Source organism: Galeopterus variegatus, unplaced genomic scaffold (genome assembly GCF_000696425.1).
Source record: "Galeopterus variegatus unplaced genomic scaffold, G_variegatus-3.0.2 Scaffold569, whole genome shotgun sequence".
Lineage (NCBI taxonomy): Eukaryota > Metazoa > Chordata > Mammalia > Dermoptera > Cynocephalidae > Galeopterus > Galeopterus variegatus.
The window spans coordinates 437738-455755 of NW_007726680.1; the positions used below are offsets into that span (position 1 = coordinate 437738).

At 43.6% G+C, this 18018-nt stretch overlaps 1 protein-coding gene across 1 annotated transcript in view; it reads left to right on the forward strand.

Moving 5' to 3' along the window:
• Positions 1-17867, forward strand: part of GP1BA (glycoprotein Ib (platelet), alpha polypeptide) — a 33748-nt gene extending 15881 nt beyond the window's left edge. The window contains exons 2-3 of the mRNA XM_008570088.1: positions 14924-15176; positions 15427-17867. Coding sequence (XP_008568310.1) covers positions 14924-15176; positions 15427-17385 — 2212 coding nt within the window. The 3' untranslated portion in view covers positions 17386-17867. The remainder of the gene's footprint in view (positions 1-14923; positions 15177-15426) is intronic.
• Positions 17868-18018: the final 151 nt, after the last annotated feature.

Consider the following 18018-nt stretch of genomic DNA (forward strand, 5'->3'; position numbering starts at 1 on the left):
AAAAAAGAATAAAATAACAGGAATGAGCCCAAACATGTCTGAGAAAGACATAAGGCATTGGGTTGAACTCACCTCTGTTAAAGCTCAGACTGCATTACAAAATAATCTGGCTATATGTTGTTTGCTAGAGAGACACCAAAAACAAATTGGTAAAAAACTGGAAAACAAGAGAATAGAAAAATTACAGTATAGAAATGTAAAGAAAGCAAATATAGCAATATTAATGCCAAACAAAATGGAATTCAAAACAGAAAGCATTAAAAGACACAAAGGGGATATTTCATCTTTATAGAAGGTATAATACACCAAGAAGCTATAGTAGTTGTAGCGGGCTGAATGACGGCCCCTCCAAAAGATATGTTCATGTCCCATTCTCTGAAACCTGTGAATGTTACCTTATTTGGAAAAAGAATCTTTGAGATGTAATTAAGTTAAGGATCTTGAGATGAGGAGATCATCCTGGATTATTTAAGTGAACCTTAAATACAATGGCAAGAAACAAGAGAAGACACAGACACACAAAAGAAAAAGCAATGTGAAGACACAGGCAGAGATTGGAGTGATAAAGCCATAAGCCACGGAAAGCCTAGAAACACTAGCGGCTGCCAGAAGCTGGAAAGGAAGAGGCAAGGAAGGTTTCTCTCCTGGAGCCTCCAGAGGAAGTGTGGCCGTGGGGATTCGTTGATTTCAGACTTGTGGACTCCAGAACAGTGAGAGGATTAATTTCTGGGTTGGTTTTTTTTTTTTTTTTTTTTTGTAAGCCATTCATTTTATGGTAATTTGTTACAACAGCCAGAAAATAAATACTAATAGTCACATGCATTTATGCATCTAACAACATAGCTTTGAAACAAAGTAAAATTGCACAGAAATAAAGAATAAATTGAACAATCCACTATCAGGGTGCTTGATTTTAACATTCCTCTCAGAAATTGACAGATCAAGTGCACAAAAAATGAGAAAAAGTATACAGGATTTGAGAATATTTATAATCTCAACAAAAAGTACATATTCTTTTTAAGTACACATGGAACATAAAGGAAATATTGTTTTACAAATTCCAGAAAGCAAAAACTATATGTATTAGTCAGGGTTCTCTAGAGAAACAGAACCAGTAGAACATATTTAAACATACACACACACACACACACACACACACGTGAGAGTGATTTATTTTAAAGAATTGGCTCACATGGTTCATGATTATGTGGGCTAGCAAGTTTGAAATCTCAACTAGCTGGCCTGCAGGCTAGAGACCCACAGAAGAGTTGATACAGTCTTGGGTCCAAAGGCAGTCTGAAGACAGAATTTTTTCCTTCTCAGGGTAACCTTAGTCTTTTCTCCTAAGGCCTTCCACTGATTGGATGAACCCTACCCCCATTATGAAAAATAATCTGCTTTACTCAAAGTCTACTGATTTAAATATTAATCACATCTAAAATATACTTTCAGGGCCGGCCAATGGCTTACTCGGGAGAGTGCGGTGCTGATAACAACACCAAGGCCACAAGTTCGGATCCCATATAGGGATGGCCGGTTAGCTCACTGGGTGAGCGTGGTGCTGACAACACCAAGTCAAGGGTTAAGATCCCCTTACCGGTCATCTTTTAAAAAAATTTAAAACATAAAATAAAATATACCTTCATAGCAACATCTAAACTGGTGTTTTACCAAACACCTGGATTCCACTATTAGCCTAGACAAGTTGACACATAAAATTAATCATCACCCCATACATGGGATATTTATTGTCAACTGCAGTAAGTTTAGAAATTTGCAATAAAAAGGTAGCAAAATTCATCTGAGAGACTTCTGCTTCTGGAAAGATGGAGTATATATACTTTTCCTTATTCCACCTTCTAAGTACAACTAAAACCCTGGACATTACACATAAAACAAACTTAAGAAGATGAATGGTGACCCTGTACCACCAACTGCCAAAAAAAAAAAAAAAAAGATGAAAAGGGAGAGTAGAAGACAGAAAGACTAAAGACCCTGGGACCCAAGGAACAACATGATAGTGAGTTCCCTGGATTTTCTTTTTGCCTTTCATGTTCCAGTCTTGGAAGTAAAGCAGCTGACAACCCAGAAACACCAATAAACACAGATCAAAAAAAAAAAAAAAAGCCCCAACAAAAGCCTGCCATCTCTAGCCAAAGGACCAGGAAAGGGGTAACCTAGCAAGACAGAAAACTTTTGAGAATAGCCACTCTATTCCAGCCAAATACCACAGAAAGACTGTGGCCCCACCCACAACTACACCAGCAAAAGTGGAGTGGAGAGCCTAGATTTCCATCCTTCCAAGGATGTAATATGGCACCCAACATTCCTGCTATGGAGTTTCAGAGAAAGCCAAGTAGGGAGTGTGGACTTTCACCCCTGCATCTGGTAATGAGGTCTCCCGCACTGCAGGATTAGTGAAGACCGTGTAGGGAACTGGAACTCCCACCTTCACCCAGCAGTAAGGAGGATCACCCCCATCAATAGATGTCAACACAGGGCAAGTGGGGAACCAGGACTTTTACCTCCATCTGGCAGTACGTCCTCTTTCCATGCCAGAGCAGTGCCAGAGAAAGCCAGCTAAAAAAGATTTAGATAAGATCCAGAGTCTCATAAAATAATACAAAAATGTCCAGGTTTCCACTGAAAATTATTCATCATACCAAGAACCAGGAAGATCTCAAACTAAATGAAAAAAAAAAAAAAGCAATAGATGCCAACATCCAGCGGACAGGGATGTTAGAATTATCTGAAAAATCATTTAAAGCAGCCATAATAAAAATTCTTCAACAAGAAATTATGAATATACTTGAGACAAATGAAAAAATATAAAACCACAGCAAAGAAACAAGTTATAAAGAAGAACCAAATGGAAATTTCAGAGCTGAAAAATATAACTGAAATTAATGCTTGATGATTGGGCTCAACAATAGAATGAAGGGAACAGAGAAAAGAATCAGTGAACTGGAAAATACAACAATATAAAACACTTAATCTGGGCCGGCCCGTGGCTCACTCGGGAGAGTGCGGTGCTGATAACACCAAGGCCCCGGGTTCGGATCCCATATAGGGATGGCCGGTTCGCTCACTGGCTGAGCGTGGTGCTGACAACACCAAGTCAAGGGTTAAGATCCCCTTACCGGTCATCTTTAAAAAAAAAAAAAAAAAGAAAACACTTAATCTGGCTGGCTGGTTATCTCATTCGGTTAGAGCATGGTGTTATAAGACCAAGGTCAAAGGTTCAGATCCCCATACCAGCCAGCCACCAAAATAATCATCATCATCATCATCATCACCCAATTTGAACAATAGAGATAAAATAGGCTTAAAAAAAAAGAGATAGAGAGAGAGAGACAGAGAGCCTCAGGGAACTGTGATACATAACAAAAGACCTACCATTTGTATCATTAGAGTCCAAGAAACAAAGGAGAAAGGATTGGGCTTAAAAAGTACTCAGAGAAATAATGACTGAAAACCTACACATGCAAGAAGCTAAGCAAACCCCAAACAAGATAGACCCAAAGAAACCCGTGCCAAGACACATCATAATTATATATATATATATATATATATATATATATATGTTTTTTTTTTTTTTTTTTTTGGTCTTTTGTCTTTTTCCGTGTCCGGCAACGGATCACAACCCTCAGTGTTGCCCCCGTACCGGACCGGGGACCGGCAACGGGATTGCAACCCTCGGTGTTGCTCCCGCGCCTCGCTCAGCCAGTGAGCGGGAACCGGTCTGCATGTGGGATCCGAACCCTCGGGCGGGAGCGCCGCCGCACCTCCCAAGCGGCGCACTATCCAGTGCGCCACTGGGCCGGCCCCATAATTATATTTTTTAAAACTAAAAATCTTAAACACAGCCAGAGAAAAGTGACAGCTTACCTTCAGGATGGAAACAATTTAAACGACAATGAATTTCTCACCAGGAACCAGGGGTTGGAGACCAGAGAAAGTGGCACATTATTTTTCAAGTGCTGAAAGAAAAGAACAGTCAACCCAGCATTCTATACCCAGCAAAAATATCCTCCAGGAATGAAGGGGAAATGAAGACAGTTTCAGAATAAGGAAAACTAAGAGAATATGTCACCAGCAGACCTATCCTAAAAAAGAAAAAAAAAAAAAAAAAGGATAAAGGAAGTTCTCTAAACAGAAAGGACATGATAAAAGAAGAAACTTTGAAATATCAGGGAGGAAGATAGCAAAAATATGGTAAATACAATGAGTTTTTCTTCTCTTGAGTTTCTGAAATCATGTTTGATGGTTGAAACAAAACAACACTTTCTGCTGTTTTTCTAAATATATCTAGAGGAAATATTTAAGACCAATTATAAATGGAGGACAATAAAGGAACATAAAAGAGGGTGAGGTTTCCACACTTTACTTGAATTGATAAAATGACAACACATATAGTGTTTGATAAGTTCTGTATATATAATATAATACCTAGATCAACCACTAAACACATTATACAAAGAAGACACATTCAAAAATACTATAAATAAATAGAAATTGAATTCTAAGAAATGTTCAAGTAACCCACAGAAAGGCAGGAACAAGAAAGCAAAGAAATGGAAAACAAAGAGAACAAACAGAAAACAAAAAAATAAAATGTCAGACTCAAGCTTAGCCTATCAATAATTATATTAAATGTAAATGGCCTAATATATAAACTAAAAGATATGGATTGACAAAGTGGATTAAAAAGCAAGATCCAAAATATAGTGTCTACAAGAAACTCACTTCAAATATAACAATACACATATAGGCAGGTTGAAAGTAAAAGAATGGGGGAAAAAAGATGTATCAGGCAAACATTAATCAAATGAAGGCAGAAGTACCTATATTAATATTAGATTAAGTATACTTCAGAGCAAAGAAAATTACCAGAGATAGAGAGGGACATTATACAATAGATGGGTCAATCTGCCAAAAAGACATAGCAATCCTAAATGTGTAAGCACCAAACAATAGAGCTGCAGAATATGTGAAGCTAAATTCATAGAACTGAAATGCACAATAACAGTTGGCAATTTCATGACTCTATCAACAATTGTTAGAACAACTAGACAGAAAACAACAAGGATATGTAAGAACTCAACAACACCATCAACCAACAGGATCTAATTGACATTTACAGAACACTCTTCCTACAACAGTAGAACAATCTTTTCAAGTGCTCACAGAAAAACAGGAATAGAGTAGAATTTCCTCAACTTGATAAAGAGTATCTACAAATACTCTACAGCTAACATTATACTTAATGATGAAAGACTGAATGCTTTCTCTGTAAAATCAGAAACTAGGCAAGAATGGTGCTCTCACTGTTCTTGTTGTAGTATTTAAAATAGTGCTGAAAGTTCTAGCCAGTATTTAACACAGTACTTAGCATAGTACTTAACACAGTACTAGAAGTTCTAGCCAGTGTGATAAGCAAGAAAAGGAAATAAAGGGCATATAGATCAGAAAGGAAAAAATAAAACTGTTCTTATTTGTAAATTAATGATTGTCTACATAGAAAATCTTAAGGAATATATATATATATATATATATATATAACTCCTGGAAATAATAAATGAGTTCAGCAAGGATGCAAGGTACAAGGTAAACATACAAAAATCAATTGTATTTCTATATACTAGCAATGAATACATGAACACCAAAATAAGAAATGCAATACCATTTACAATTGTGGGGGGGAAAAAAGATAATATTTAAGTGTAAATCTAACAAAACATATTTATGGCCTATATGCTGAAAACTATACAACACTGAAGAAAGAAATCAAAGAGGACCTAAAAGAATGGAGAAACATATCGTGTTCACAGATTTTAAGCCTCAACATAGCAAAGATGGCAATTCTCTCCAAACTGATATTCAGGTTTAACATAATTCCTATCAAAATCCTAAGATTTCTGAAGATATGGATAAGATTATTTAAAACTTTATATGGAAAGGCAAAGGCACTAGAATAGCTAAAACAAGTTTTTAAAAGAAGAATAAAGTGGGAGGGATCAGTTTATCTGATTTCAAGACTTTTTATGTAGCTAGAGTAATCAAGACTGTGTGGTATACGTAGACAGACAGACACATACATCAACAGAACAGAACGGAGAACCCAGAAATAGACCCACACAATTATGGCCAACTGATTTTTTTTTCTTTTTTTTTTTAAAAGATGACCGGTAAGGGGATCTTAACCCTTGACTCGGTGTTGTCAGCACCATGCTCACCCAGTGAGCTAACCGGCCATCCCTATATGGGATCCAAACCCGGGGCCTTGGTGTTATCAGCACCGCACTCTCCCGAGTGAGCCACGGGCCGGTCCCAGGCCAACTGATTTTTGACGAAGGTACAAAAGCAATTCAATGGAGGGAAGATAGTCTGTATAACAAGTGGTGCTAGAGCAATTGAACATTCATACGCAAAAAAGAAAAGAAAAAGAACCTTGATTTTACATGTAAAATATACAATGATAAAACTTTTACAAACAAAAAGCATTAGAGAAGAATATGGGGATCTAGAGTTAGGCAGAGTTTTTAGAGTTGACACCAAAAGCACAATTCATAAAAGGAAATACTGATAAGCCAGACTTTGTCAAAATTTAAAACTTTTGCTGCAAAAAGACTCCTAAGAAGGGCCGGACCGTGGCTCACTTGGGAGAGTGCGGAGCTGATAACACCAAGGCCACGGGTTCGGGTCCCTATATAGGGATGGCCGGTTAGCTCACTTCAGAGAGTGCGGTGCTGACAACACCAAGCCAAGGGTTAAGATCCCCTTACTGGTCATCTTTATAAAAAAATAAATAAATAAAAATAAAAAGACTCCTAAGATAATAAAAAGATAAGTTACAGACTTGGAGAAAATACTGTAAGCCACATATCCAATAAATAACTAGTATCTAGACTATATAAAGAACTCTCCAAAATCAACAGTAAAAATGAACAATCCCATTAGAACATGGTCAAAACATGAAGAGACATTTTACTAGAGAAGATGCAGAGAGGGCAATTGATGTAGTTTGGCTGCGTTTGTTTCCCCAAAGCTCACGTTGAAATCTGATCCTCAATGTGGCTATGTTGGGAGGTATTTGGGTTATGGGGGTGGATCCCTCAGGAATAGATTAATGCCCTCGGTCGGGGCTGGGGGGTGAAGGGATGGGAGTGACTTCTCCCTCCATCAAGGACCCTGGCACCTCCCCTCCCTCTGTCTCTTGCTTCCTCTCTCTCCACGGGATCTTACACCCGCCAGCTGCCTGCTGCTTTCCGCCATGAGTAGAAGCAGCCTGAAGCCTGTGCTAGATGCAGCTGTCCCAGAATCGTGAGCCAAATAAACCTTTTTTAAAATAAATTACCCGGTCTCAGATATTCTGTTACTAGCAACAGAAAAACAGACTAATACAGCAATTAAGCACGTGAAAAAAATATTCAACATCATTACCCACTAGGGAACTGCAAATTAAAGCCATAATGAAATATCACTACACACCTGTCAAAGTGACTAAAATGATGACAACACCAAACGCTGGCAGGGATGCAGAGAAACTGGATCGCTCATACATTGCTGGTGGGAAGGTAAAATGTTACACCCACACTGGAAAATGCAACTACCATGTGACCCAGAAGTTGTACACTTGTATGTTTTCCTAGAGAAACGAAGATATGTTCACACAAAGATCTGTACACTAATGTTTATAGCAGCTGTGTTTGTTAATAGCCAACACCTGGAATCAGCCTGCGTGTCCTTTAGTAGGTGAATGGTTAAAAGAACTGTGGTCCATCCATACTGCGGAATGTCACTCAGCAAAAAAAAAAAAAAAATGAACTACTTATAAATGCAACACCCTGGGTGAATCTCCAGAGAATTATGCCGAGTGAAAAAAGCCAATTCCTAAAGGTTACCTCCTGTATGATTCTATTTATATAACGTTCTTGAAATGAGAAAATTATGGAAATGAAGAACAGGTTAGTAGTTGCCAGGGGTAAGGAGAGGTAGGGGTGGAAAGGAAGTGAGTGTGGCTATAAAAGGGCAACTTAGGGGATCTTTGTAGTGATAGGAATGTTCTGTGTTTTGACAGAACAATGTCAGTTTTCTGGTTGTGACATTGTACTATAGTTTTGCAAAATGTTACCATTGGGGGAAACTGGGTAAAGAGAACATGGGATCTCGCTGCATAACTTCTTGCAACTGCATGTGAATTTAGAGTGATCTCAAAATAAAAAAAATAATTTCAAACAACACCTGAAATATATTTATTTATTTATGTTTTTTGGCAGTTGGCTGGCAACCGATTGAACTCTGGACCTTGGTGTTATCAACACCACACTCTAACCAATTGAGCTAACCAGCCAGCCCTTGAAATTTAAAAAATATCTTTTTCAATAACTCCACTGAAAAAAATAAAAATTGGGGGCCGGCCCGGTGGCGCACTGGATAGTGCGCCGCTTGGGAAGCGCGGCGGCGCTCCCGCCCGAGGGTTCGGATCCCACATGCAGACCGGTTCCCACCCGCTGGCTGAGCGGGGCACGGGAGAAGCGCCGAGGGTTGCAATCCTGTTGCCGGTCCCCAGTCCGGTGCGGGGGCAACACTGAGGGTTGCAATCCGTTGCCGGACACGGAAAAAGACAAAAGACAAAAAAATAAATAAATAAAAAATAAAAATTGACCTACGTCTGGGGTTCGATCCCTGTGCAGCCAGCCAAATAAATAAATAAATGAATAAATATAAAAATTGAAAATACAGTCTTTACTTCTGAAAGCTCATTATATTGCAAGTAACTACAATTCCAATACCAACCAGCTTTTATTTTATTTTATTTATTTTATTTTTTTCTGACCGTTAAGGGGATCGCAACCCTCCACATGGTGTGGTCCACACCACGCTCAGCCAGTGAGCTCACCAGCCATCCCTATATAGGATCCGAACCCGCGGCCTCGGCACTACCAGCGCTGCACTCTCCCGAGTGAGCCACGGGGCCCGCACCAGCCCCCAACCAGCTTTTAAAAATAAGGGGAGTTTTGGCTTATTGAACTTCAGAATTGTCTGATACAGCCACCAAGAACCTGGTTTCTTTCCTTTACTTTTTTTCGTTTTATCTTCTCTGACATTAGCTTCATTCTAAGGCCAGATCCCCTTGTGATCACAAGATGGATGCCAACAGCTCACCTAGGGTTATATATTTCCTTGTCCACATCCAGAGAAAGTTTGTATACCTCAACCATAAAACAAAAGTCTTGTATTTTGTTATGAAAGGACCAACTTACTTCCTGTTTCGGTCCCTAAACCAATCACTATGATCATGGGACTATCCCGGCCAGCTTATGTCAGGGTACTTGTTGGGGCCCTAAACTGTGTCAAAAAGGGAGTCCATTGAGTGGCCTAGGTCCACTCATGCAGCTGAGATAAAATCAATGTCACCAAAAATCCTAAGGATGAGGTAGGAGTAGTTTCTCCAAAGGAAAAAAAAAAAGGAAGGAAAAGGTGAATGTATCTTGGATAGGCCTCCAACTAATGTCTTCTACACAAATTCTTTAGAAATAAACCACACTAGGGCCGGCCCGGTGGCGCACTGCTATAGTGCGCAGCTTGGGAAGTGTGGCGTTGCTCCCGCCGAGGGTTCGGATCCCACATACAGACCGGTTCCCGCTCACTGGCTGAGCGAGGCGCGGGAGCAACACTGAGGGCTGCGATCCCGTTGCCGGCCCCGGTCCGGTACGGGGGCGACACTGAGGGTTGCGATCGGTTGCCGGACACGGAAAAAGACAAAAAAGAAAAAAAAGAAATGAACCACACTAGAGCACTGGATTAGGTTTCTTGGGATGCATGCAACAGAAATCAACGCTAGCTAACTTAATCCAACAGAGTCTTCTTAGAAAGAGATTCAGGGGCTTGTTGGATGCAAGAGAACACTGACAATACAGGACTGCCCAGGAATCAGGTAGCTCTGGGGGACTTAGTAGCAGGAACAGCTCTACAGCTTTTCCTGAGCACTTTGCTGAAATGAATGAAGTCTAGTTCAATATTCTCTTCTCATGTCATCTCATTCACCATTTGAAATCCTAGGAGAAAGAGTGTAATTGTTCATGATTAGGTCTCACCCTGGGCTGAACTCAGGTAATGACAGGAAGAATCTAGTGGAAGGAACTTACAAAGACATTTTAGCTTTCTTGTTTTTCTTTTTGGTGGCTGGCTGGTACCAGGATCCGAACCCTTGATCTTGGTGTTAAAATACCACACTCTAACCAACTGAGCTAACCAGCCAGGCTCCCATTTTAGCTTTCATACTGAGAGGGAAAGGTGCCTACTTTTACAGTGCCATCACGTTTGCACTCATTTGTGGAGATATAATCCCTCAAAAGGAAATTAGAGTCCTCTTATCCCAGAGGAATGATGCTGGATGAAAAAATTACAAATTCTCACCTTAGGTTCTACATTATAAAACATGTAGGATGCCACAAAGCAGTACTCAGATGAAAAGTATAATTGAAATAGATTTACCTAGGGCCAGCCCGGTGGCGCACTGGATAGTGCGCCGCTTGGGAGCGCGGTGGCGCTCCCGCCCGAGGGTTCGGATCCCACATACAGACCAGTTCCCGCTCACTGGCTGAGCGAGGCGCGGGAGCAACACCGAGGGTTGCAATCCCGTTGCCGGTCCCCGGTCCGGTACGGGGGCAACACTGAGGGTTGCAATCCGTTGCCGGACACGGAAAAAGACAATAGACAAAAAAAAAAAAAAAGAAAAGAAATAGATTTACCTAAAGAGCAAGAACCGTTGAAAATAAGTGAACTAAGGGCCGGCCCGTGGCTCACTCGGTAGAGTGCGGTGCTGATAACACCAAGGCCCCGGGTTCGGATCCCATATAGGGATGGCCGGTTCGCTCACTGGCTGAGCGTGGTGCTGACAACACCAAGTCAAGGGTTAAGATCCCCTTACCGGTCATCTTTTAAAAAAAAAAAAAAAAAGAAAAGAAAATAAGTGAACTAAGATTTCAACTCAAGATAGTAGAAAGAAAATATGAAGATAGGCTCAAAATACGAGGGATTATTAAAGATAAAAGTAGATATTCATCAAATAGAAAAAAAATTAATGAGCAATTGACTAATAAAATTAGAAACTGGTTCTCTAGGGGCCGGCCCGTGGCTCACTTGGGAGAGTGCGGTGCTGATAACACCAAGGCCACGGGTTTGGATCCCATATAGGGATGGCCGGTTAGCTCACTGGGTGAGCGTGGTGCTGACAACACCAAGTCAAGGGTTAAGATCCCCTTACCGGTCATCTTTAAAAAAAAAAAAAAAGAAAGAAACTGGTTCTTTAAATAGTTCAGTAAGATAGACCAATCTTTGGCAAGTTTGATGAAGACAGAAAGAAGAAGGGGGGGACATGATAGGGAGAAAGAAAGAGAGAATACAAATAAACAATATTGGAGTCATAATTATAGATAAGGAGATTTTAACAAGTGATGAAAGTATTTTGGCTTTTTCTGTTGTTGACCTTTTTTTTGGCAGCTTGCCAGTAAGAGGATCTGAACCCTTGATCTTGGCGTTACCAACACCATGCTCTAATCAACTGAGCTAACTGGTTAGCCTACAAATGATAAAAGTATAAGTGTTCAACCTTATACTAATAAATTTGAACATCCATATGAAATAGGAGATTTTATTGGAAAATATAAATGACCAAAATTGACTCAAGAAGTAGAAAACTCAACAGACCAGTCATTAGGAGCTGGAAAGGTATTCAAAGAGCTATCTCCCAAATGACGTCAGGTCCAGATGGGTTTATAGGTGAATTCCACCAGTCTACATAGATCAGAAAATCCCTGTGATCTATAACTGTCCCAGAGAATATAAAGTCTTCCAAATTATTTTGCAAAGCTAGCACAACCCTGATCACAAAACAAAATAAAATGAACACGCAGACAAAACCTCCAAAAGAAATCTATAGGCCACACCTATTTTTTAATTTAGATGCAGAAGTTCTAAATAAAATGTAAGCAAATCAACCCAGAATTATGTTAAAAGAATAATTCATAATGACCAACTAGGGTTAATTCTAAGCATTCAAAGATGCAAATTTGAAAATGTGCTAACATAACTCAGGACATTGACATCTGAAGAAAGTAAAACATTGATCACTTCAGTAGGTTCCAAAGCATCTGAGTCTTTTTTCTATATTTGGAAAATCCTTCAACTCAGGAATCTTTGGAGAGGCAGAATATGCTTCCCATTACAGAAGCTGAAAATGCCAGATACTTCCTTTTCTAGACTCTCCTGCAGCTGGGTCACAGGCACATGACCAGTTAGACCCACACCCAGACTTTGAATAAGAGCAAGTATCACAAAGGAAGGGGTTGGCTGGTTAGCTCAGTTGGTTAGAGTGCAGCCTTATAACACCAAGGGCACCAGTTCAGATTCCCAGTACCAGCCAGCTGCCAAAAAATAAAAAACCAAAAAGCAAAAAACCCAAAGGACTAGGAATAGTGCATAATTGTCTCTGCAGAGAGGAGGTTGTGGTAACAAAGGGTTTCTGGCTCAGCAGCTGGAACCATGCAAGCTTCAGTCTTGCAGCAGGAGCAGAGCTCACCAGACTGGTTCTGCAGCCTGGTTCTGGACAGTGTTCCTGGCTGCATAGTCCTATGTCTGGTTCTCCAAGCCTCACTATCTGTGAAGTAGCTCATGTATTTTTAACAAATTCCTTTCCAGCCTAAATTAGCCAGAACATTTTCTGTTGCTTACAACACTGCTCACACCAGTGCAGTCAAAATCAACAGCCTCAGGTTCTTTTTTTTTTTTTTTTTTTTTAAAGATGACCGGTAAGGGGATCTTAACCCTTGACTTGGTGTTGTCAGCACCACGCTCCCCCAGTGAGCCACGGGCCAGCCCTATATGGGATCTGAACCCGTGGCCTTGGTGTTATCAGCACCACACTCTCCTGAGTGAGCCACAGGCCAGCCCAACAGCCTCAGGTTCTTACTCAGCATCATGGCTTCTCTCTGTGCAACGTCCCACCTCACTTCCTGGTACTAACTGCCTCATTTTCTCCACATTTTCCAATACCTTTTGTAGCTAGAAAATTATATAAATAGCAAGTCTATGGATTAACTGCATCTGGCTCAAGTGTCCAGTCACCAGCTGTAAGCAGTTAGGAGCAGGCTCATACAGTTGCATGGTGCCCCTTCTGGGGAACAGCAGGTGAGTATTTTCATCATCTTCTAATGATGGCAGTGGACCAACAGATGTGGTGGCTGACTTTCCGAAACAGACTCCTAACCTGGCCTTAGGAAGTCAGAAAAGGCTTTCCAGACAGGCCGCCAGTGGCTCACTCGGGAGAGTGTGGTGCCGATAACACCAAGGCCACAGGTTCGGATCCTGTATAGGGATGGCTGGTTAGCTCACTTGGGAGAGCGTGGTGCTGACAACACCAAGTCAAGGGTTAAGATCCCCTTACCGGTCATCTTTTTTTTAAAAAAAAAAAAAAAAGAAAGAAAGAAAAGGCTTTCCAGAGGAAGAAATTCTGAGCTGGAACTTGCCAGATAAGTAAGAGTTAGGCAGAAGAAGGAGAAAGTTCAAGTGCAGGAAAGAGAATGATCAAGAGTGAGGGCAGAGTAGCAAAAACTGGGGCTGGACAGATAGGCAAAGGTCAGATCTCACAGGACCTCGTAGGCCATGTTAGGGGCTTTAGACTTCCTGCTGAGAGGTATAAGGAGCCATTGGTGAGCTCCAAGCAGTGAAAGTGGAGCAAATTTGCAGTTCTGAAAGACCATTCTGGCAGAGAATGGAGAGAAGGAAATCAGAAAGTTTGTTGAGGGCCGGCCCATGGCTCACTTGGGAGAGTGTGGTGTTGATAACACCAAGGCCCCGGGTTCGGATCCCATATAGGGATGGCCGGTTAGCTCACTTGGGAGAGCGTGGTGCTGACAACACCAAGTCAAGGGTTAAGATCCCCTTACCGGTCATCTTTTAAAAAAAAGAAGAAAGAAAGAAAGAAAGTTGGTAGACCAGCTAGGAGGCTTTTGCAGGGAAGTATTAGAAGACGGTGCCCCGGACAAGGAATGGGGGCGGTGGGGATGGAGAGCAGATGGAGAGACCGGAGGTCAAATCAGCAGGACTGGTGGTAGGTTGGGTGTGGGGATGAAGGTGGGAGGAGGTAGGGGTGACTCTCAGGGGTTTTGTTTGTACTGACTGAGTCAGTGAGTGGATGTTGGTACCGTTCACCAGGTTGAACAACTCAGGAGAATCTGTTTGGAGAGAGATGATGAGCTCAGTTTTGAAAATATTGTTTTAGTGCCTGTGGGACACCCAAGTAGAGAAGCCCAAAAGGCAGTTGGACGTATGTGTTTGGGTCTCAGGAGAGGAGTCTGGACTAGAGATGCAGATCTGAGAGTCATTGGGGTCTAAGGGGTTGAAGGCAAGGGAATGAATGAGGATAGTCTCAGGTGGTTGTGGAGCATAAGAAAAAAAGGGGGCCTAAGAACCAACTCTGGGGGCAGGTAAATTGTTCAGGAAGGGCAGAGGAAGAGGAATCCACAAAGGAGGTTGAGAAGGACCAATCAGACGGGTAAGAGGAGAACCAAGAAAATTACAGCATCTTGTCTGACAGAGGCCAAAGGAAGATTCCCAAGGAGAGAGCGGCCATGGGTGTGCAGGCTGCAGAGATCAAGTGAGATCGTAATGGAGAAGTGTTCTGTGGTTGTAGAGGAAGGGAGGGCACCTGACCTCGGCGAGAACTGAGTCAATGGAGTAGTGAGGGGAAGAAATCAACCTAGAGTGCAGTGAGAAGGCAGGGGGAGGTGAAACAGGAGAGAATTAAAATTAGGCAACTCTAAAAATGCAGCCGTGAAGGGGGGAAAGGGTGGCATCCGGAGAGGTTGGTAAAAGATGGATGAGAGGGGGTGGAGGAATTCACTCCTGATCTCCCCAGTGCAATAGGAAAGTTGGAGAGAGAAGAGCCAAAAGGAGGGCTTGGGGGAAAGTTGTGGACGGAGGTGATAAGGGCCTGTGTCCAGGAGGGAGACTGTTCCCCGGGTCCCAGGAGCCCCTATCAAGCTGGCATTTCCTCCCCATCCCCATCCCCTTCCTGCCACTGGCCAAGCCCTCCCTGGAGCTGGAAGAGAGAAGGACTGAGTCACACCCTGGAAGAAGCTCTGTGCCTTCGGAGGTCTTTCTGCCTGCCTGTAAGCTGGGGTTGGGGCTGGGGGAGAAGGGGGTCTGAGGGAAAAGTAAGAGCTAAGAGCTCGGAGCTAGTAGCTTAGGCTTTGGGAACAAGGGTGGGAGAAGGGAGTAGAGAGGATGGCAGCAGGCATGGAAACAAGTTTCTGGGAGAGATCCTGGGAGCTGCCCAGGGAATGTGGGGACTGGTCCTGGGGGAATGATGCTGGGGACTGATGGGGCATCCACTCACCCCCTCCTGCCCCCCACCCACAGGTCCCCATGCCTCTCCTCCTCTTGCTGCTCCTGCTGCCAAGCCCCTCACACCTCCAACACGTCTGTGAGGTCTCCATAGTGGCCAGCCAGGTAGAAGTGAACTGTGATGAGAAGAAACTGACAGTACTGCCTCCAGACCTGCCAGCGAACATAACCATCCTCCACCTGGGTAAGAACCCTCTGGAGACCTTCTCCACAGCTTCCCTGGTGACTTTCACTCGCCTCACTCGGCTGTACTTGGATAGAAGCAAGCTGGCCAGTCTACAGACTGATGAGACGCTGCCGCTGCTGGAGACCCTGGATCTATCTCACAATATGCTGAAGAAGCTGCCCTCACTGGGGCAGGCACTACCTAACCTCATTACCCTGGACGTCTCCTTCAACCAGCTGGACTCATTGTCTCCTGGGGCCCTGGAAGGCCTGAACCAACTCCATGAACTCTCCCTGCGTGGCAATAACCTGGCGACTCTGCCCCCAGGGCTCCTGGCACCCACAACCCAGCTGCAGAAGCTCAATCTGGCTGACAACAACTTGCATGAGCTGCCCCATGGGCTCCTGGATGGGTTGGAGGAACTTGACACCCTCTACCTTCAAGGGAACATGCTGCGCACGATACCAAAAGGCTTCTTTGGGAACCATCTCCTGCCTTTTGCCTTTCTTCATGGCAACCACTGGCAATGCAACTGTGAGATCCTCTATTTCCGTCGCTGGCTGGAGAACAATGACAACAATGTCTACATATGGAAGGAGGGTGTGGATGTCAAGGCCATGACCCCCAACGTGAGCAGTGTGCAGTGTTACAATCTGGACAATATCCCCGTCAGCAGCTTCCCAGGGAAGGACTGCCCCACCCTCGGTGATGTGGACAGTGCAGAAGACTATGATGTCTATTCAGAAGTGGACACTGAGGGTGCTAAGTTGTCTATCCCTGGGACGGTGGTCAAGTTCTCTATCAACACCGAAGCTCACACAACCCACTGGGGCCTACTCTATCCACAATCCACTGCTTCTCTAGACAGCCAAATTCCCTCCTTGCTTCCGACCCAAGAATCCACTAAGAAACAGACCACATTCCTAACCAGATGGATCCCAAATTTCACCATGTTCCCGGCTACCAAGGAATCCATCCCATTCTCCAAAACCCCGAAGCCCACCACAACCCCACAGCCCACCACAGCACTGACTACACCAGAGCACACAACCTCAACCACCCTGGAGCCCACCACAACCCCAACCACCCCAAAGCCCACCACTAAACCCACCACAACCCCAACCACCCCAGAGCCCACCACAGCACCGACCACACCAGAGCACACAACCTCAACCACCCTGGAGCCCACCACAACCCCACCCACCCCAAAGCTCACCACAACCCTGACTACCCCAGAACACACAACCTCAACCATCCCAGAGCCCGCCACAGCCCCAACCACCCTGGAGCCCACCTTACTCTCTACTACCTTAGAATCCACCACAATGTTCATCTCTAAAACTGCCAACACTTCAAAGGTCCGTGGAATGGCTCGAAGGAATTTGGATAGCTTCAGAACTGACCCTTTCCTCAATCCTGACTTGTGCTGCCTTCTCTCCCTGGGCTTCTATGTCTTGGGTCTCCTCTGGCTCCTGTGTGCTTCTGTGGTCCTTATCCTGCTGCTGACCTGGGTTCAGCATGTGAACCTACGGGCCCTGGACTCTGCCCAGCACGCTGCTCTGGCCACAGCCACGCAAACCTCACATGTGGAGGTGCAGAAGGGAAGGCAAGTGACAGTGCCCCGGGCCTGGCTGCTCTTCCTTCAAGGCTCACTCCCCACTTTCCGCTCCAGCCTCTTCCTGTGGGTGCGGCCTAGTGGTCGTGTGGGGCCTCTCATAGCGGGACGGCGGCCCTCAGCCCTGAGTCAGAGTCGTGGTCAGGACCTGCTGGGCACAGTGGGCATTAGGTACTCTGGCCACAGCCTCTGATGGTGGGAGGTCCAGGGACCTTGAGAAAGGCTCCAGTGAGGTTTTTATTGGGGTCTAGTGGGGGTGGGTGGGTAAGGAGCATGCGGTCATAGGGAGGTCTTAGTTACTTTTCCTTTATGAGAAGCCCCCTCTTCACACCACAGGCACACAAACTCAGACCCAGCAAATGAGGAGGTAATGAGATGGAGGTGCTGGGGGTGGTCATAGAACAAAGCTCCCTACACTGCATGGGAGCTGCCAGACCACATGGTTATTACCAGCACTTTTGGGAAGTTTTTAGGAAAAAAACAAGTGAATAGAATAGAGCATGCGTGGTTTGCACATGCTTCTGTGCATAGAATAAAATTTGGAAAGCCATTTATCAAGATGTGAGTTACAAGTATGGGTGGTTTTATTATTATTTTTCCTCTGCTTAGCATTTCTTAGTTTTCCACCATTATTGTACATTATTTATATAATAAAAAGTAGTTTTAAAAAGAAAACGTAGTTTCTTTTGAAGAGGAAGAGTGGCTGGGCCACCTGTTACAAGAATTCCCAAGGTCCCAACCATCCGCATCCTGGTCACAACTACTCACCCAATAACCCCCTGGTCATAGCCTGCACTCGCCCTGCCCGGGGGGGGGGGGGGGGGCC